The sequence below is a fragment of the Schistocerca americana genome, chromosome 3 (genome assembly GCF_021461395.2).
Source record: "Schistocerca americana isolate TAMUIC-IGC-003095 chromosome 3, iqSchAmer2.1, whole genome shotgun sequence".
Classification (NCBI taxonomy): domain Eukaryota; kingdom Metazoa; phylum Arthropoda; class Insecta; order Orthoptera; family Acrididae; genus Schistocerca; species Schistocerca americana.
The window spans coordinates 266,058,578-266,081,361 of NC_060121.1; the positions used below are offsets into that span (position 1 = coordinate 266,058,578).

Sequence of the window (22,784 nt, forward strand, 5' to 3'; positions counted from 1 at the left end):
GTCTTTTCAAATCTTATTCAATTTCTCTTGTGTTTTCAAATACTTTGCTATGTGTTCATTTAGTAAGAAGAGAAGCACTTCTTTCTATTCTTATATTTGTACTATCTGCAATAAGTATAAAATTTGCTTCTTCAGACAATGCAAGTTGAAGATCATTTACATGCCTCAGAAACAACAGAGGGCCCAAAATAGACTCCTGTGGGCTATAATTTTTTAAAGCTTTAAATTCTGCATGCTCATTGTTATGTGATTGACTTGGAACTGATACGTGTTACTTTTTGCTATGTATATAATATAAAAAGAATGGACCTACAGTAGCTACTACTCCATAAAGTAACCTTTGCATGGGGATCATTTATTTGTATCAGAAACAGCAGAAGACCCAAACTAAAAGCCTGTGTTACATAATGCCTGAGTGCTCTAAATTCTGCATGCTTATTATCTTGTTACACAGAACTGATACACTATGTTTTCTACCATGTAGGTAATACAAAAACAATGAACATGCTGTGGCTACTATTCCATAATACTCTAACTTTTGCATGACGATGTAACATTTCATGCAAGAAAAGTTTTAAGCAATTCACTAAATGTTACCAGTGTTAATATAAATATAGCCTTTTCAGTTGACAATCCTTTCTGAAGTTCAAGCAGTTGGCTAGTGAGTTTTTTTCAGTACTAAGTGTTTATAAAGTCTATTGTACATGATCTTCATGAAAAATTCTGGAAGTACAACAGTGAGATTGGTCAGTAATGCATTACTAATGTTTTACCTTGTTTGTTTTGAAGTGGCTTGACAACAGTGTACTTCAGACTCTCTGGTAAAATACTACTGTGAATGGATTTATCACCCAAGTAGCTTTGTGTTATAAAGCTTGGATGAATAACATTGGATTCTTTATTGAAAATTTGATAATAACCACTTGAACATTTATTTTAAAGAAGGTTTATAGTACTGAAAAAGTCTTTCAGAGATGTAGGATGCTGTTGAATTTCATTGAAATTGTTTTCTAATGCTGTTCCTTGACACAGATGGGTCCCTCTCAATGGCTGTCTGACTGACATACCGCTCTTATCTACACCAGCCTATCCCTGTTCCCTCCCTGAGAAGAAAACTAACAGTTCGGAAAAGAAGGATAGTGTTTACAATTTTGTATATTTGTTGACAGAACTTAAAATTTCACCTTCAAATGACAAGAACTGGCCAGCTATTCTGTCACGTATTAATTTTATAGTTCCGTTATAAACTTTGGACTATCTGCTAACTGCTTGTTCAACGATAAATTACCTGCTTCTGACAGTGATGACTTAGTTCAGAATTTCACAGTACTGTTTGTTATGCAGTTTTAATCTGTCATCAAATGCATCCCTTGATACTAAGTTAAGTCTTGTGTTAGTTTCACATGATGTTGGGATACCATTTGTAACCCAGAGTTTAGGAGCATTTAATCTACTTACAAAGGTTGTTCCTTAGGATAAGAGTACTCGAAGGAGCCTATAATTGTGTTAAAAAATCTTCTTCTTCACTTCATCTGTCCTTCATTGTCCTACAGCTCTCCTCGCTATTGATTTATAATTCATTACTTGTTTACACAAGCTATCTACTCCAATTTTGTTGATATGTTATTTTCATTTTATCCACCCGTGCTCTATTTTTTTCATTGATAAAAGATGTATTAAATTCATCTGTTATATTATTGTTTTCTCTTTGATCTCTGAGGTCTATCCTTTAACTTCCCTTAAAAATTTCATTTCAGCTGACTTCCTTCTTTCATTTTTCTTAGTTAATTTCTAAGATTTGCTTCCGTATGGTGGAATATCGTAGACACTAATTTTGAAAATTTTAGCTTCATATCCTTCAGTGTCTCCTCATTCACTGTTCTGTGTATTTTGCCATATATTGTCACACTACAGTATTAGTGGTGTCCTGTTTGACACAGTTACATCAATTAACTATCTGGGTGTAATGTTTCAAAATGATAGGAAATCGAACGAGTACATAACGTCAGTGGTAGGGAAGGAAAATGGTGAACTTTGCTTTTATTGGAAGATTTCTAGGAAACTGTAGCTCATTTATAAAGGAAATCATTTATTAAATATTAATGTGTCCTGTTCTTCATTATTGCTAGTGTGTTTGGGATCCCCACCAGGTTTGATTAAAGGAAGACATGAAAGCAATTCATTGGCATACTGCTAGATTTGTCACCAGTAGCTTTGATCAGCATGCATCTATTACAGAAATGGTCTGTGAACTCAAGCGGAACTCCCTGGCCGGAAGGCAATGTTCTTTTCGCAAAACACTATTGAGAAAATTTAGAGAACCAGCATTTTGTAGCAGACTGCAGAATAACTCTCCTGTCACAATTCACATAATGGCTGCAAAGACAAGATAAGAGAAATTAGGACTCGTATGGAGATGTATAAACAGTCATTTTTCCCTCACTCCTTATGTGACTGAGACAGGAAAAGGATTAACTAGTAGTGGCACAAGATACCCTCCACCATGCAACATACAGTGGCTTGCGTAGTATATATGTAGATGTACACTCCTGGAAATTGAAATAAGTACACCGTGAATTCATTGTCCCAGGAAGGGGAAACTTTATTGACACATTCCTGGGGTCAGATACATCACATGATCACACTGACAGAACCACAGGCACATAGACACAGGCAACAGAGCATGCACAATGTCGGCACTAGTACAGTTTTTATCCACCTTTCGCAGCAATGCAGGCTGCTATTCTCCCATGGAGACGATCGTAGAGATGCTGGATGTAGTCCTGTGGAACGGCTTGCCATGCCATTTCCACCTCGCGCCTCAGTTGGACCAGCGTTCGTTCTGGACGTGCAGACCGCGTGAGACGACGCTTCGTCCAGTCCCCAACATGCTCAATGGGGGACAGATCCGGAGATCTTGCTGGCCAGGGTAGTTGACTTACACCTTCTAGAGCACGTTGGGTGGCACGGGATACATGTGGACGTGCATTGTCCTGTTGGAACAGCAAGTTCCCTTGCCGGTCTAGGAATGGTAGAACGATGGGTTCGATGATGGTTTGGATGTACCGTGCACTATTCAGTGTCCCCTCGACGATCACCAGTGGTGTACGGCCAGTGTAGGAGATCGCTACCCACACCATGATGCCGGGTGTTGGCCCTGTGTGCCTCGGTCGTATGCAGTCCTGATTGTGGCGCTCACCTGCACGGCGCCAAACACGCATACGACCATCATTGGCACCAAGGCAGAAGCGACTCTCATCGCTGAAGACGACACGTCTCCATTCGTCCCTCCATTCACGCCTGTCGCGACACCACTGGAGGCGGGCTGCACGATGTTGGGGCGTGAGCGGAAGACGGCCTAACGGTGTGCGGGACCGTAGCCCAGCTTCATGGAGACGGTTGCGAATGGTCCTCGCCGATACCCCAGGAGCAACAGTGTCCCTAATTTGCTGGGAAGTGGCGGTGCAGTCCCCTACGGCACTGCGTAGGATCCTACGGTCTTGGCGTGCATCCGTGCGTCGCTGCGGTCCGGTCCCAGGTCGACGGGCACGTGCACCTTCCGCCGACCACTGGCGACAACATCGATGTACTGTGGAGACCTCACGCCCCACGTGTAGAGCAATTCGGCAGTACATCCACCCGGCCTCCTGCATGCCCACTATACGCCCTCGCTCAAAGTCCGTCAACTGCACATACGGTTCACGTCCACGCTGTCGCGGCATGCTACCAGTGTTAAAGACTGCGATGGAGCTCTGTCAATGTGTCCTTTTTTCCATTTCCAGGAGTGTAGATGGTGTAGATTTGAAACTTACTTCATCTATTAGCTAAAATTATTGCCTAACAGCTGAAAATGTGATGTCTGTTCTTTAATACATTTTAAACTTGAGTTAATTTGCCATCATCTGAATAACTATTTGATCAGCAGCAAGGAGCAGAGTATTCACTGTGTGTCCTGGTAATAACCTGACACCTTGTTTTAACTTCCAGTGTGCATATTTTCAGTCTGTATTTCACACATATTTCTTGAATATTTTAATTCCTTCTCATTTTATTACCCCTGTAGTTCTCTGATTATTTTTGTTCATTTTGGTATTAAAAATCAACAGTTGGTGATCATTATGTGGGAGACCATTAGCTCTAGGAAACCATATTTCTGGTGGTGTGAATGGGATAAATGATCTATTTATTTTTCGCAGGTTGAGGGGATATGTGATGTTATTTCAGTGATAACAAAATCTAGCCAAATTTACAAAGAACTTGGCAATATGAGCCCACTTATCAGTATGATGTTGCACCTTCTCTCGCCTGGAAGTATGCATGGATTCAGTTGGGAAGGTAGTCATAAAGCCATTGTATTCTCTCCTTAGGCAAGCTGGCCCACAGCTGTTGTAGCTGCTCCTTGATACTGTGGATACTGGCAGTTGATGTCTGAGATGTTCCCACCTATGTTCTATTGGAGACAGATCTGATCATCTTGTTGTCCACAGTAGTATGTCAACATCACACAGACAATTCATAGAGACATGGGCCATGTGTGGGTGAGCATTATCCTGCTGAAAAATGGCACCAAGATAATGTTGCATGAGAGGTAACAAATAATGATGCAGGTCGTCCATGATGTACCGTTGTGCCATCAGAGTTCCATCAATCACTTCCAACGATGACCTAAAGTCATACTCAGTGACTCCCCACACCTTGTCACCAAGACTAATACAGCTAAGCCTCTCCAAAACAAAAGAATAATGGGATCACTCCCCAGGTCACTGCCCAACTAGCCATCAGTGCCCATCCAAGGTAGTGTAGCTTTCTGGTCATGCCACCACTCTAAAAGCAGCTATTTGTGCTGTGGTGTTAATGGCAGCCTATGCATGGAATAGTAATTTACTAGTTAGGCTGCTGCTAACCTTTGACTATTGGTAATGACTAACACACAATGTTGCAGGGAGTCCATTACTTGTTCTGAGAAGGGTTTACAATATGCTTGTAGCAGCCAGATGAGGTCAAAAGGAACTTTGAAAATGAGTATGTCTGCCCTATTGCCAAAGCTATCCAATAGTGGGCCACTGTCGTATTCAAGTGCCCCACAAATCTGGCTGTCACATGATTCAACCAGCTGGCCAAATGAAGACTCACAAAGTGGCTCTTTTCAGACTCTGTCAGGTGCTGCTAACACAGTCTCACATGAGTATGTAGCCTCTCTATGTCTTTCACTGTCATGATTCAACATCTGATGCTGTTTTCGTCCCTTATATGCTCTACAATGTGTTTTAACAACACTAAACATAAACAACACCAATGCACTCTGGTGGTCTTCTACCTGTCAAAGAGAATTGCATCTCTTATCATTTACATACAATGATGTGTATGTGTATGAAGTTACATTGTCATCCGACTACTACTTCTGCGGGCTTGACTTTTCTTGTCAGGCAGTGTACATCAAATTTGAAGCTCAATACTACTTCATGATTCTTCAGAAAAGAGATCAGTGCTTAATTTATTGTGCTCTTATCAACTAGTTTCTTTACATTACATTTTTGATCACTGTGATGGACTTCTGTTAATGGGACACATCCATGAAAAGTACTGCAGACAGTATGTATTGATATTATGCATTTCGCTATTGTTTCCTAAGCCATTAAGAAAACATCCTGCAGCCTGTTCTGAAGGGTTGTGAATAAAAAGCAACAGTTAACTGTTAATGGTCAGAAACAGATGTGGACATCGCGTGAAACTTTTCTACACCATTCTATGACTGCCTGGCTTCTGTTCCATTTGTGGCTTGCCATGCCAAAGAATTCAGTAAATCACATTGCTGATAGATTGCACCTATGTTATTCATATCATAACGAATATTAGTGTTAAAAAAAACAACTCAGAGAATTCCAGTATGTGATTAATGTCTCAATCATCAGACAGGTGAGAAGATAAATGGCATGTCATTTTGTCTTGCAGAAATACTGAGAAACTTTTAGACTACATCCAGATATTTTGTACAGATTTCCTAACTGTTTTGGCCAATATACAAACCTTGTTGATCATGAAGAAATACTTGGTGACATAATGGCCTTAGGCCTTGCATCTTCACAAAAATTGAATGAACATTGTTCTCTTCTTGTGCAATAGATTCATTGAGCAACATTTTGAGTGCTTAGTTTGTATTCTGCATGGCGAAGTTTACTAAAAATAAAAGATGCAAGGTAGAGAGAAATAATACAAGTTGTGCTCCCAGTTAAGAAACAGTGTTTTGGTAATAAATGTAACACAGCATAGAAACATGTGGAAACGCCACGAATATTCAGAATATGCATTTTAATGCTGTATAAACAGTCACTGACCTTGTGCGTAAAAACATTAGCCTAAGTATGGAAGTGGCTCAATGGGGAAAATTGCAGTCTTCATTCATGTTATAGATGAAGCAAAAATTATGAATGATACACATAGAATACTGCTAAAGATGTAATTATTTTATGAAGCTGGAGGAGTGTTCAGTAAAAGTTTACATACTCTTCGAAGGCCATGAATTAAATGACAGTGCTGGTGACTCAAATGATCAGAAAAGTGAAACAAATTGGAAAGGAGGCAAATAAAATTATAAAATTGTGAAATGTTGATGTGTTTCCTTGTGTATCATTTTCATATCACTCTTGGTTTTCTTTTATGTTTTCTACTATGAATTTGTTGTCGTATTTTCACCTTAGGTATAATATATTTTTAAGGTTTTCAAAATGAATTTTGGATTTCTCCTCTTACAATGTCACTACTAGTAAAAAATATTAACAGTTAATGGCGTGTATCTTCTTCAATTAATTATTACTGGTGTCTTTTTTATGTTTTCATATTTTTTAATGACAAAGATCAAGTGGGTTGATATTTGCAGTACAAAATAGTGAAAATGCCAAGTAAATGTGTGAATATTCTAATTATAAAGCAGCAAAATGTTTTAATATTGTGCTTAGTGAATGAAACTACATTAGTCACCTACTGATCATTAGACATCACTCCACTTTTGGTTTGTAGCAAATTTAAATATATGTGAGTGAGACTATGAGGAATCTAAGTCCATTGTATATTTCAGTGTATGCTTTGAGACACATGTATTTTTTACATTTTATTTACTGATTATAGGGTCTAGAAAAGTGTCAATAATGTCAATCAAAGTATCTACTGCATTATGTAGTAAATATAAATAATGATGATAGTGTATGTCATGGACTTCCATCACCTTTCATATCATAAGTACAAACACAATTGAGAATAAAGATGAAAGAATTTCAACATTTATTTAAATTAAAAAATTTATGCGATATAAGTAAAGAGAAATTGCAGTATGTTTTTCAGCAGAGCAAATTTTTCAATTAAAGACATACAATTCTATTTCAGGGAGTAGTAACAACAACCTAAGCACATTAACCATGGTGTTTATTCTGGTCGTAGTGGTCAACAGTGTCATCATAATATTTGCATGCATGGCCGTTTGCTACAGGTACAGTGCCAGTTGTCGACGCTGTTGGTGTTCATTCGCATCTTGTTCTGTACTGCTTGCTGTGATACATTATTAACAGCATGTTTAGTCAAATACAGGATTTTCATAATTGTTTTTATAACCCTATTTGTGTATGCCTAACATGGATTTAGTGACGATAAGTTGTTAAGCTCATAGCAACACTTAAAGAACTGTGTCTGCTATGCAGTGCCTTTAAATAACTCATCATTGTATAGTGATAATCATTCTGACATCTCATAATTATCTACACGTCATATTAAATAAAAATAATGCCGTCCCGCAGGAAACAAGTTGTACCGTATTCGACAAAATAAATACTTATCACTGAAATAGATTTTAATTCCCATATAATGCTCTGAAGTTGTATTGCTCACATTGTTTTATAATGAATAGCTGCAGTGTGCAGCATGGAAAGTGGATTATGTAAATTAAGAAAAGAGTCCAATGTTGTTGTGGGGTTTGGTGTAAATACAACAAAATATACAGGGATGGACAGAAATATGGAAGCACAAAAAACACAACACATTACCATGCCTAATATAATGTAGAAAAACTATACACATTCAAAACAGCTTTCAGTTATTTCAGAATGGATAAATACAGGTTCTTTATGGTTTTCAAGTGAATCTTATGCCATTTTTCCTGCAAAATAGTGGCAAGTTCAGGTAAGGATGATGGAAGTGAATAGTAATCATGCACCCTTCTCTCCAAAATAGACCACAAGGCTCAGTAATATTGAGATGTGGTGACTGGTGGCTAGAGGGAATGCGACAATTCATCCTTGTGCTCTCGAAACAAGTCCTGGATGATGTGTACTGTGTGAATAGAAGGGTTTTGTTGTTTTGCAACAAATCATCATCATTGGGGATGTTCAATAATCCTTGACTGTAATGTAACCTTGCAGAGTAACCATGCTGTCCAAGGAATACTGCGAAGTGGTTGCCCAAATTGTCACGAAACTTCTACCATATTTCACTCTTGGCAGCCAGCAGTCTGCATCATAGGCCTGATATGACATACATAAATGTAACCTTGGGCAGAAGCAGGAAACATCGTGAAACAAGACTTATCTGAACAAGACTCATCTGATATAATTACTTGTTTCCATTGCTCCATAGTCCAGGTTTTATGTCTTCCTGTAATGGGCATTTGCACCACTAATGAGTGATTTTGAAATTCCAGCTCATTGTGGAATTCCTTCTTATGGAGCTCCCTTGTTGATATTTTGGTGCTGTCGGGGTTTGTGAGTTTAAGATCCAGTTCTACAGTCACATTTGCAGCTGTCATCCTCTTACTTTTCTTCACAATCCTCTTCAGTGATCATCCATCGTGATCACTCAACACACACTTTCATCCACATTGTGACTTAATGAATGATGTTTTTCTGCTTTCCCTATATGAAATATAAATGCTCAATGCGGTATCTCTTGAAACAACAAATACTTTGGCTACCACAGTTACGGAAGCTGATATGAGCACCAGCAATTTTCCCATGTTCAAGTTCACATAGCTCTGACATAATTCACTCACAACTACACACAATACTGTTCTGACCATGACTAACATCTGAAACATATTGAGGGCATTACACAGGTGCTATTCATGGTCAAAAACACCAGTGCCACATGCAGGCTTTGGCAGCATCTGCATTTGCATTCAAGTGTTTCCATAATTTTTTTTTCCAGCCCCTGTACATTCTAAGCAAAATGGAAAGTGAGGAAAAAATACAGAATGAAACAAATACAGCTGTAGAAAAAGTATCAGATCCTTGATATAGGGAGGAGGCTATTTTTTATTGCCTTAAGTTGAGATTCTTTTTAATTTTAAAAGTGCTTTAACAGAGAGGTTTTAAAATAGGAACGAAAACAGTGGCACAATAAAAGAGAGAAATGAAAAATACAGTTCAAATAATATAAAAAAGAAAAGGAAAAAGAAAGAAGAAAGAAATTTTTATTCTGATTAGGAAACATCTTGGGTCCTGCTCCAAATACTCTCTTGTTGTAACAACAACATCAAACAGTGGAAAAACCAGGATGGAATGTAACAATATTATGAAAAGGAATGCAACTCACACACATGTGACCACAGTCTCTAGCAGCTGAAGCCAGACTAGGAGCAGCTGCACCAGTTTTTGACGGGAGAGGCAACTGGGTAGGTGTGAGAAGGAGGCTGGGGCGAGGAGGGATAGAAGGGTAGGAATGGGGGACGGCGAAGTGCTGCTGGGGAGCGTGCAAGGATGAGGTGGACGGAGGGTAGGGGAGCTAGGTGCAGTTGGTAGGTTCAAAAGAGGGTGGGGGAGAGACGGACAGAGTGAGGGATAGTGGAAAAGGAGAGAAGTAAAAAGACTGGGTGTGTTGCTGGAATAGAGGACTGTGTAGAGCTGGAATGAGAACACGAAAGGGGCTAGATGGGTGAGGACAATAACTGACGAAGGTTAAGGAGAGGAGGGTTACAGGAACATAGGATATATTGTAGTCAGAGTTCCCACCTGCACAATTATGGAAAGCTGGTGTTTGTTGAAAGAATCCATATGGCACAGGCTGTGAAGAAGACATTGAGATGAAGAATGTTGTGTTGGGCAGCGAGCTTAGCAACAGGGTGGTCCAGTTGTTTCATGGCCACGGTTTTCCAATGGCCATTCCTGCGAATAGAAACTTGTTGATTGTTGTGCCTACATAGAATGCAGCACAGTGGTTGCAGCTTAGCTTGTAGATCACATGACTGGTTTCACAGTCAGTCCTGTCTTTGATGAGATATTTGTGACCAGATTGGAGCAGGTGGTGGTGTGAGCATGTGTGGGACAGGTCTTGCATCAAGGTCTATTACAGGAATATGAGCCATGAGGTAAGGAGTTGGGAGTAGGTGTTGTGTAGGGATGGATGAGTATGTTGCGTAGGTTCGGTGTACGGCTGAATACCACTGTGAGGGAGGTAGGAAGGATAGTGGGCTGGATGTTTCTCATTTCAGGGCATGATGAGAGGTAGTCGAAACCCTGGCAGATAATGTAATTCAGTTGCTCTAGTCCTGGGTGGTACTGAGTTACAAGATGAATGCTCCTTTGTGGCTGAACAATGAGACTTTGGGAGGTGGTGTGGGACTGTAAAGATAAGACACCCACCACCTCCCAAAGTCTCATTGTTCAGCCACAAAGGAGAATTTCCCTCATGACTCAGTACCACCCAGGACTGGAGCAACTGAATTATATTATCTGCAAGGGTTTCAACTACCTCTCGTCATGTGCTGAAATGAGAAATGTCATGCCCACTATCCTTTCCATCCCTCCCACTGTGATATTCCACCATCCACTGAATGTACACAGTGTACTCATTGATCCCTGCACAACCCTTGCTCTCAACCCTTTACCTCATGTCTCATATGCCTGTAATAGACCTACATGCTAGACTTGTCCCATACATTCTCCCACCACCATCTACTCCAGTCTGGACACAAACATCATCTATCCCATAAAAAGGCAGAACTACCTGTGAAACCAGTCATGTGATCTACAAGGTAAGATGCAACCACTGTGCTGCATTCTATGTGGGCATTACAACCAACAAGGTGTCTGTCTGCATGAATGGCTACTGACAAACTGCGGTCAAGAAACAGCTGGATCACCCTGTTGTTGAGCACGCCGCCCAACAGGGTATTCTACATTTCAGTGACTAATTCACAGCCAGTGCCCTGTGGATCCTTCCCACAAACATAAGCTTTTCTGAACTGCGCCGGTGGGAACTCTCACTGCAATATATCCTAGGTTCCTGTGACCCTTCTGGCCTCAGCCTTTTTTATTCATTGGCCTCGCCCATCTAGCCCCTTTCCTGTTCCTATCCCAGGTCTATACAGTCCTCTATTTCACCAACACACAAAATTCAAGTATACATTAATAATTAATTAGTAATGGAAACTCAACTGAGGTGTTTCTCTAAATGTTGAAAACATACAACAAACCACATGTGTAAAAACATGCATAGCAATTATTTTGGCATTATTGACACAGATGTAATACTCTGTAAAAACACACACACACACACACACACACACACAAACTGATAAGCATAAGATTTTTGATAAACTCATTTTAATCTGATCAGTGCTGCCATATGCTCCTATCGTTTGTCAATAATACAGTGAACTCGAAAAGTCATTCACCTTCACACAAAAAATTATAGCTGCAGTTAAAACTTGAAGTTAAAAATGAGAAAGAGAAGATATGAAGAACATTTAACTTAAAATTTCTCAGTAGTTATATCCAGATTTCTTCTTCCCTTAAGACCCATTACAAATAATGCAGTGAATTAGGTTAATATGCTGTGAAACCTGTATAAATACGCGAAAATGTTCTAAATCCTGTATTAGAGTAGACATTGCTGCCTTGATATATGTGCATTGGTGTTTTGAGTAATGGTTGTATATCAATATTTGGGATTTAATTTTAGCATTGTTGTTTATTTTTTTCCAATTATAAACTGTGGATCATTGTTTTGGTTGCATTTGGTGTACAGATATTTCTTCATGAGATTCTGAAGGAAGACACAATGATTGCTGTGTACAATAGGAATAATATTGCTATCAATATGCCTGATCTTTGCTTATGTATTTAATTGCAGTGGTCATGGTGTGATATTTGCTTCATTGAACAATTCTTACTTTGGTGTGTTTGATTGTTGTATGATGTTTTATTAAACTAGTATTGTTTTTAAGATAAGAAACTTTTTGTATGTTTGTCATGTTGTACATGTGTTACAGTGTAAAAAGAAATGTTGTAGTGTTGTGATAACTGTTGTTTTTGTAGATGGTTGCAGAGCCTCTTTATATTTCCTATTTCTGACATATGTACAGTTTGTGTTAAACCCTTGGTGCATCGTTGTTTATTTATGCTTCTGTATTTTGTTTTCATTTTTTCCTTCTTTTACTCTCTCTGTCTGCATGCCTGGCCATCGTGTGGATATGGGTCATAATCGGCACCACTACTGAATTCTTCACAACTCGTCATCGTATGGGGAAATGTAATATAAATGATATCTTTCTTTTCTAAATCTTTAAATGGTGACAACACTGGGGCACTTCAACGGTCATCTCTCCAACTGTGAGTCAATTTATTCTTTGTCAACGGTCCCCACAACAATTAATTTTGTTACTCCGGTTACAAATCACAAATGCTTATTCCCAATTTCTTTATGTTAAAATCGTGTCACTTTTTTCCCTGTTCTCACAACACAATACATTCAATAACACTGCTAAACAATTTATTTTACCTTAAAATGAAATCCACCAAAAATTATTCTTATTATTTTTGCATGTGATTTAAAACAGAGAACTACCACAGCACAAACACTGTATTTCTTGTAGTTATGCTGATGTCCGTGGTAGGGGGGGTTTTCATAGTATTTGCTCTGATGGCCCTTTGCTACAGGTCAGTCGTAGTACACAAAAACTTCTCCCTCTGCCTCAGGTTAGTGAGCAGAAAAATCAGCAGGTAGTTCTCACACACTCTTCCATACTTTCATTCTCATACTAGAGCAGATATTTAAATACATTCTCAAATTAGCTGAAGGAAGCAGATTTGATGTCTGATGACTTAGTAAAAGACTATTCCTTGACAGTAAAAATACATGATGGAATCAAATAACCATAGAGGATGAATAATGTTCCTCTAAGGTGTTTGTTAAAAAAGTGTGATGTACTTTTGGACCATAGATTTATTCCTATTCCCAAATTGATTTCCCTTTTGCCTCTACATGTTGTACATACTCTTAAATCTATTTCTGGGTTCATCCAGCTTTCGCATTAAATGGAATGTACATGTTTTTCATGCTCTTAACTCATAGCATTATAAAATTCAAGTATACATTAATAATTGATTAGTAATGGAAACTCAACTGAGGTGTTTCTCTAAATATTGAAAACATACAACAAACCACATGTGTAAAAACATGCACAGCAATTATTTTGTCATTATTGACACAGATGTAATACTCTGTACAAACACACACACACACACACACACACACACACACACACACACACACAGTATTGCATTTTTGAAGTTAACAGGTATGTTTCATTTCTTCATGATAGGTACAGGAACATGATGATCTTTCAATAAAACCATAAATTACTTTTGGTATCCATATTGGTATTTAGCTTCACAAACTGAAACACAACCAATGTGAAAAACGGATCATATTTATGCTGTTCTTCATAATAACTTTACCACAAATTGCACATATTAAGTTTAATTACAAATTCAAAAACCTTGTCCCAATTATTAACTGAATATGTGTGTGTTGGACATCCCAAAAGGCATAAAAGGAATATCAAAATATACTGTCATCCTCAGAACTAATGGAAACTTGGTGAATGTTTTTGTGAAGACTGTAATATACTTTAAATTATGTAACTTACTGGCCTAAAGTATATTTTCTTCAACTATTTACCACTTTTCTGTATAATATACTGTCACTGCTAAAATTTTGGATGCCGGGTGACATTTGTTTCAATCTGTGATTGCTGTTCAAAAAAGCCTGACAGATCTGTTGCCTGCAGTTTGCTAGCTCTGTGCTGTTTCTGTGTAGTGATATAACAAACAACTTACAGAGTCATAATGCTCTGTCTGTTATGACTCCCAACCAAACACACAGTTCCTGTAACCAATCACTATACAGAGTGATTCACCTGAAACTTGCACTGCAGATATTGTGGAACTGGAAAGTGCTGTGATGTGCAGTTTTCACAGAATGGATCAGTACTCAGGGGCTCCTGTTATTAGCCAATAAAGAGGCTGTAATAATACTTAGAAAGTTTATTTTTGTGCAAACATACACTTTTTTAAATGCAGCGATACCTAAGGACACTAATAAACCAGATGTAGGGTAAACTAGAATGTCAGTAGTGTTTGTTCCAGGAGGCTAGTGTGAGTCATTTATGAGATATTTTATTCTGAGAAGTTCCCACTCCAACAATTGTACAATACCTGTGGTGGCACATACTAAAGAAGAACACAAGTGCATATACTAGTTATGTGGATTCTGACGACAAATGACACATAGACTGCATTCAGAATGCCCACCGCAATGGCAGTACATGCTTCCAATCTTGTATGAAATCCTGCTACATACATGCTAGCATTTCAGTGGAGATGTCTGAGCAAGGTGCAGTAATATGTCATTGCATATCATTGGGTGTAGTTGGTATGTCACTGTAGACAGCATCTTTCAGCTTTCCCCACAGTAACTAGTCTACAGGTGTCAAATCCGGGGAACGGGCATGCCAAGCTACAGATCCTCTGTACCCAATACAAAAATTTGGAAACAATTTGTGAAGACATGCTTAAGTACTTTGTGCACTACGGGCTGGACAGCCATCATGTTGGTACCCCAGGTTCTTCCTAGGCTATAGAGGAACTTCTTCTAGATTGCATGAAAGATGATCCGTTTGGAGGCTGCAATACTTGTGCACATTCAGTGTTCCGTCTATGAAAAACAGGCCTATGAGCTGATGGTTCATTATCCCACACCACACTTTCACAGTTCATGGATGCTGATGTTCCACTTGAAGAAGCCAACAGCGATTGCCAACAACCAATAGGGCGTGTTTCAGCAGTTTACGTGGCCATTATTGGTAAATGTGACTTCATCACAAAATAAGATACATAACACATTTGGAATATCCTGTCTTAATGGCCATGTAAAGAAGTTAACATGTTTCTCATAGTTGTTTCCATGCAGCTTTTGATGGATAGAGATGTGATAGGGATAGAACGTATATTGATGCAGAGTGTATAGGACACTTGCCTGACACATGCACTTCCTTGTGCGATTGCACAGGAGCCAACATGCAGCTCAGCAGCAACAGCAGCAAGAACATTAATTTCCTCCTCTTCTGTCATCACTTGTTTTCTTCCATTACAGTGTCTAGGAGTTACACTACCATTTTCATATAACTGGTTGAAGAGATTGACAAATAAGTGCCAAGATGGTTGAGTCTATTGGGTATCTTCCCACATACACTGTAAAAGAGCAAAGTACATTTCTTCCACACTCTCCATACACCATGAGTATGTCAGCTTTTTCTGCATTTGTAAATCCCATCGTCCACTCATGACCTACTGCTTGGATTGTAACACACTAAATGACTAGCAAGTCACAGTGCACTCAATGAACACACAAGTACACTGTAAGCAAATGTAACAACATCATACCTAGCAACTACACTGGTTAAAATTGCACAAATGCCTGTCAGGGTGGATACTTTTCAAAACATAATATCTGATAAAAACTCACACTAGAACCCTATAACAAACACTAGTGACATTCTAAAGTACTCTGCCTTTAGTTTGTTAATGTGAATAGGGATTTTTTCATTTGAAAAAAAGTGTAGGTTTGCCCAAAAAATACAATTGCTAAATATTATTACAATCTGTTTATTGGCTGACAGGCAATCCATTCTGTGAAAACCACACATCAGCAGCACTTTCCAGTTCCGCAATATTTGCGTTGCAAGTTTTAAGTGATTCACTGTGTGTGTGTGTGTGTGTGTGTGTGTGTGTGTATGTATCAGTGTGGGCCAGGGCATTGTTGTCACTGGTGGAGTACTGGCTATTCTTCATGTTTTACTATCCCTCATAATACATATCATTGAAACAAATATTGGACTGACTAGTCTTGTACTGCTCTGGTGAATGGCCACACAAAATTCTCCTGTAAAAATCAGTTTGGTTGTAACAGGAAACTAACTGACACTTTCCATTGACACTTGTCATCACATGAGAGATGCAAGGAGCACTATTTGATTGGCCTGACTCCAGCTACACAATGCAAAAACAAAATTGCAAGTATCTGCTGACACATCAGAGAAAATGCACATGATGATTCTTAGGAGAGAGATCCCGTATATGGGGATGACATGTCTGGTGCAATGGTGATAAATACACAAACCTTCCTCATAATCAGTCTCTTCATTAGCGAAAAAGTAGCAAAATCCCTTCAGTAGCTACTGAGCTTATCCTTCACATACACACAGAAAAATGTGGTGAGAGAATTTTATTCATCACAATTAAGCCAATTTGCACAAAATATTTATAAATTATATAATTTATAATACATATAGGTATAAAGATTCTGGTCAAGCTTTGTTGCTCTTTGGAGTTCTGACAGCTGTTTGCTTTACTGCTTTTCCTACCAGACACCACCTCCTCTGTAGCTGACCAGTTCATATCTCCCATCATTGCCATGAGGTTTCATTCCAAACATCAATTTAATATAAAACAGATAACAATATATACACTACACAATCATCATTATTGCAATTATAAATTATATAAGCAAACCTTCCCCTGAGTCAGTATATATATATGAGAAAACTGTATCAAAATTCCTATAGTAGTTCCTGAGGTTAACCATCGCATACAGACGAAAAAACATGGTGGGACTCTTTAATTTATAATACGCATAGATACAGAATATGTTAGCCCAGCAGTGGTTTGTACACAAAGAAATTAAACTGACTTTATTTTATGCAATAACAGCCCTTTGTGATCATACAGCAGTTTTAATGATTACCAATTTCAACTCTCACACATGGTAACCTTCGTATCAAAAAGGTGACTGCAAAATGCAGTTGATTCTAAAGATTGATACTATATAACAGGTGTATAGCGTTTACAAACAAGTCATGTAGTACTAAGAATTAGAACAGATGTATGTCATTTAATACCAAGCTTTAGAATAAACTGCATTTTGCGCATATGCTTTTGAACTGAAGATGACTCTACGTAACAGTCAAAACCAACAATCAAAAAAATTGTTGTGGGATCAAAACAAATTTCTCTTCCATGATTGCAGTTTCCCAGAGGCATCATATCACATTTAATAAATAATTAAACTATGTAATGAACCATTACAACAACTGAAGATGTTTTACACAATACAGACTTCTTCCCTATGTCCTTTCGGGGGTTTGACAGCAGTCACACAGAAAACAGTACCTTTCTGGTAACACAGAACACAGTGTACATGTGGTGCAGTCTGTTGTGTATGGAAAAAAATATCTTCTAAGTGTGCTGCTCTGTTGATCCAAAACAACATTCAGAGTAGACAAAAATTGAACAAAATATTAACATCTTATAAGTAAAAAATTCAGTAAATTTTCAGAAGCGAGATTCCACTGAAACATTTAGTGATGAAGAAGGATGTGTATCATATCTGCCTTCAATACGATAAGCAGAGAGTTGTATGGTGCCGCAATTCTTTTGTTAGAATATTATTGTTTTCATGAGAGAGAAAAGAATCTCTATAAAAATGATCATAAATTTAAAATATATACTAGTTTGAAATGTATCCTTTCTTATCCATTCTAAATGTTAAGCATCTGAAATGTGCAGGGTGAATTTTTTGGTGTTAAGTATTTATTATGTGGGTTTTCACAGACCTCTGCCTTGCGGGTTTGTAAAAGTACACTATATATAGGCATATTGTGTCCAGGGACATTATAACTGACAAACACTCTGTAATACCATGGTTTTCAAGTAGCTTCTCTTGTGGTTTCACAGTATCAAATGGATCCTTCTTGAGATCAGCTTATCAAGGGACACATTGGAAAGTTTCCCAGAAATGACACCAATGAGTGGTTTTAAACTTTAATTTCAGTTACTTGTTTTTATCAAGAAGGACATCTGCTTTCCTTTCATTATGGTTAGCTGCTCTAGTCGGTAGACCAAGGGAACAGATTGTCATTATGGACGTTCTATCACATGTGTGGGTAGTAGTACCACCTGTGACTGCTGCTTTGATTATTCTCAGAGGAACTCTTAGTCACTTCTTCATCATCAGATAGGTATATGTATTTAAAATAACAAGCAGGGATGTATATAGGCTATATTAATTTCATTCTATTATTATTAACTTCATTGTATTATTTTGTTTTGTACTTTTTAACGTATATATTGTTTGTGTCCCATTTCTTTGAAATGGCTTACATGTACCCTTGACAACATCCATACAATATTTATTGTCAATGGATGGATAAATAAAATAAACAACTAAGAGACATGCAAAGTTTATAATTTCTTTGTGCTTATTACACAGGACAGAGCTGGGTACTGTGCTCTCTTGTTATGCACTGCTATATCCATATTAAATGACATCAGTGTATCAAAGCAAACTATGAGAATGTTCCAAGGTACAAGAAAAATGTTATTAAGAGCAAACTTTTCTTAATGTTTATAATACATAATAAAGTTAGGCATTTCACAGAACTTCCAAATATCATTACACTGTTTTCAAGCCTTATTGGCTCATCATCAGAAGGTTACATCATTTCATGTTCCCTTGACTGCATATGCTTCAAGTGCAAGTCACACTTACTGATCATTGTTATAAAATAATGGATTCTTGTATTTTATTTCTTTATTTAGTGATTGATTAGATCAATTTACAAATGGTAATCACTCTCAGTTAAAATGTTGGTCACAAATTACTTGACAAATCTATACGTTCATAATTTGGAAACATTTCATTTAAAACTGACCAGTCTAGCTGAGATTAGTACATTGCAGTTACTATCTGGATCTATACTTTCAGAATTTGTAAAGACTTCATTTAAAAACCTTACTAGTGTGAGGTTCACAGATGACAGTGACATGGTTACATTCAAACATGGAGGTATATAATATGAAACATTCACAGAATTTGATCATTTATAATTAGTGAGATGTAGATATCACTATATTATACAACATTTTTGACTAAGTTCCAAACTCTTCCACAATGCTTATGGAGGAAGGGTATCTAATGGTGTTAAGAGTGATGTGTCCACTGCATGGAACATAGCTTTCAGTTTCTCCATCTTTACTTGTCAAGAGGAGAGGTACATGTTGTAGGATAGGGTTCCACTCTCTATCTTCATATCATATCCACCTATGACCTACAACAACACAATCATCATCACGCATTCTGTATGCACTCATTGGTCATGTCTAGATATTAAAGCATTTGACAAACTATTCACAGGTTGGAGGAAGGCAATGGTGAAGCACTATCACTAAGATCCTACAAAGAAAGCAGCATGTGTTTCCTGAAATTCCTCCAAAGTATATCACTGACTATAGAACATTCCATTTGAAGCGAAAGCATGTAATTTCCTCTTCATCTTATTTAATGAAGACTTTTGTTTAATGAATTTGTGATTATCAATAGCCATTCAAACAGTAATATAATCTGCTTCCTTCATGAGCATCCAATCTCATTGACCCACTAGAAGGAGCATTCAGTACAGGGAGAAAATTTTGTAATATTCATATACTTTGACAGAAGTTACTTTTTTCAACTTGAGTGTGTGACGTTCAGAGAGATCCTAAACTGAGGCAGTTTTTGTATAAATGGCTCATAAACTGGAATAGACAATGTACCTATTTACTGTCTCAGTGTAATAATAATAGTACAGTAATAATGACCACTGAATTTATATGGTTAAGCATAAAATTTTAAAACCTGAAGACAGGTGGAATCTCTGTAAAAAATTTTGTTTTCTTCTGTTATTCAAAAATTCAACAAAATTTATGCAGATCTGCATACACTGTATCATAAAGGCACTGTGTGAAAGATGCACATTAAAAGTCTTGTATACTGCACAAAGATATGTTAGATGTGATTCCTAATCAAATTTGAGAATGATCACAGGCACTTCATTCTGTATTGACCATTATTTATCTATGGATATAAAGCACTATTGAGTAATGGTTGCTTGAATTGTCCCACCCAGAGCTATATGCATAAAGAATTGGCAATATGATACTTACATATGACAGTGAAGGAAACACAGTTGACATCAAAAACCTTTCTACACATCGCCCTTAGCTGTAAAAATAAACATTTTGGATCAGAATAGACTCCACATTTTGTACATACAAAATAATATGAGATGGTTGCTATTTAAAGATTTGAGAAGTATTTAAAAATTTTCCCTCACTATTCTGATCTTTTATGACACACTGTGTAGTGAAGTTATAGCTGTTTCCTCTGTATGTGCACTAAGATAATAGATCACATTAGTTCTTTTGCACTGTATAAAGTGTGATAGTAATTACAATGAAGTCTGATAAATTTTACTCAGATTGATTATTTTGAAGTACTAATTAAATGCTCAGAGAGAAAAAAGTTAAACTGAAATATTGGTCATGTACCTTACATCAAAATCAGATTTCATTGTAAAAACAATTACATATCCCTTGAATGATATCATTAGCACACCTGTTTTCATAGTTATTCTTCATTTTTCTACTTTAAGTGTGTTTCTTACACTACCTGTCAAATTGGTGTTTAATGTTCCTTAGAATTCTGGATCTTGTTACTGTGCATGTTCATTATTGTGAAAGCTTGTTTCCAGATGTTAACTCAATAATACCACACTGCTTCAGTATTATCTGTTAGTTACATATAGTATCCTAAAAGCTTATGTTTGTGTGTGTTGGCCTAAATATACTTCCTTCAGCCTAGTTTTAGACAATACGTGTATCTTAGGTGCCCTTTACCCTTGATAAACTAAAATTTAGAAGATTTTCCTCTTTCAGACATACCTCATGATGCATTTTTCTGCTCTTGCACTTACATTATTAACCTCCAGTGCACACACTATTTCAACACTGGATTGCAACTATCACAGTGTTCATGAAACTAGAAGTGTTGTAAATGTTATCCACTTTCATTCATAAGTTCTCATCTACCTTCAGCTACTATAATCTTAATGTTGAAAATACATACAGAAATAAGGGTAATTTTTTCCATATTTTCTTGAAAGAATTTTGTTTGTTGTATATATATCTATGAATAAGGTTGAGTGTGTATGTCTATACAGCCAACCAGAGGATTTTTCACATCTCTTTACAGTATTTACTTTGAATACATAGTAATGATCATGTGAATTAGTAGTAAAATAAACACAATGAAGCCCAAAATCATTAAACATGCTAATGTTCAATATGTCAACAACTACAAGTAGTTATGTTATTTATTTGACTCATAGCTTCCTGAGAATTGTATTTTTGAAAACACAAGAAATTGCTTGACAGTTAATCTCTGGCTTTGCTCATTTAACTATCAGTGAAATGCCAATATGTAATTAGTTTTCTCTGAGGTAATTTTCAGGTGGTTTTTTTGCAGATTTTGTAGTAGTCTGAAACAAGGCTTTATAAGTAGAGACTTATAATAAAATAAATAAGGGTTCAGTAGTTATTTTGGAGGAGTTTTTCAGTGTTTTTACCCTACATAAAAGTCTGAAAATATTTTTTTATATCAACCTATTGCCTTTGTTTCCCACCAAAATTTTCCATTAGATTTGTGTTGCAATTATTGTTTACTTCAGTGAGTCATGGATATGTTTAGTCCTCCCCACCCCCCCCCCCCCCCAAGTAAAATATAAAATAGTTGAATTGACATTTTCTTGGCAGACTGGATTTAGTTTTAAAGGAATCTTACAAGTGGCTAGTTTCTTTTGTCATTTTCATTTATTGTGCCTCAAAACTAATATTTCCAGCTTTTCATCACTTCTGCCCTAATAAGACCTTTTTATAATTTCACCCACCAGTGTGACAATGACTTGATGCACAGACTCCTCTTACTTGACCCTTTAAATCTTTGAAGGGATTTGCTTCCTGTGAATCGTTATGACACATGGAAAGCCTGTGACTGACTTTGGATCAAGATCTAATTTTTTCCCTTTATTACAGTTCTTTTTCACAAACAGTTCAATATCTGTTCAACAATACACCCTTGTGCCCTTCCCAGTATTTTGCTAAAGATGAACTAGGTTATTCCCTGTAACAGACTTTGCCTTTTGTTGCATCATCTTTGCAGTTACATTCATTGTATTATAACAAGTCTTACAGATGTCATGTTTCCTTATGTCATACTTCTTGGTTGTTGGAATGGTAGTAGCATCTGCCCCACATACAAGCAGTTATAAATTACGTTCATCACTATGGGGACCAACTGCTTGTAGAAAATAGAAGTTACATTCACATAATCCACAGTCTAACAGATGTCTGTGCTACAGAAATGCTAGCATCATTATTTCACTTCTAATGGCCTTAATTTAATGCTAAATTCTATTCGTGTTCCTTTTCTCATCAGTATTGTTCAGAAGGCGTCTAGGTTTTTCATGTTGCTGGATTCTCCAAACATTGTTTGGTAGAATAAAATTTCAAACATGTCAATAAATAAACAAACTATGGATGTTCTTCATTGTTTATTCATCTTGTAAACTTGTTTCTGGCTTGCAAGGA

General features: G+C 37.2%; 1 protein-coding gene across 1 annotated transcript in view; it reads left to right on the plus strand.

The window, feature by feature from the left end:
* LOC124607241 (disintegrin and metalloproteinase domain-containing protein 22) overlaps window positions 1-22,784 on the plus strand; it is a 1,086,760-nt gene that overhangs the window by 945,687 nt on the left and 118,289 nt on the right. The window contains exon 19 of the mRNA XM_047139515.1: window positions 7,381-7,483. Within this exon, the coding sequence (XP_046995471.1) occupies window positions 7,381-7,483 (103 nt within the window). The remainder of the gene's footprint in view (window positions 1-7,380; window positions 7,484-22,784) is intronic.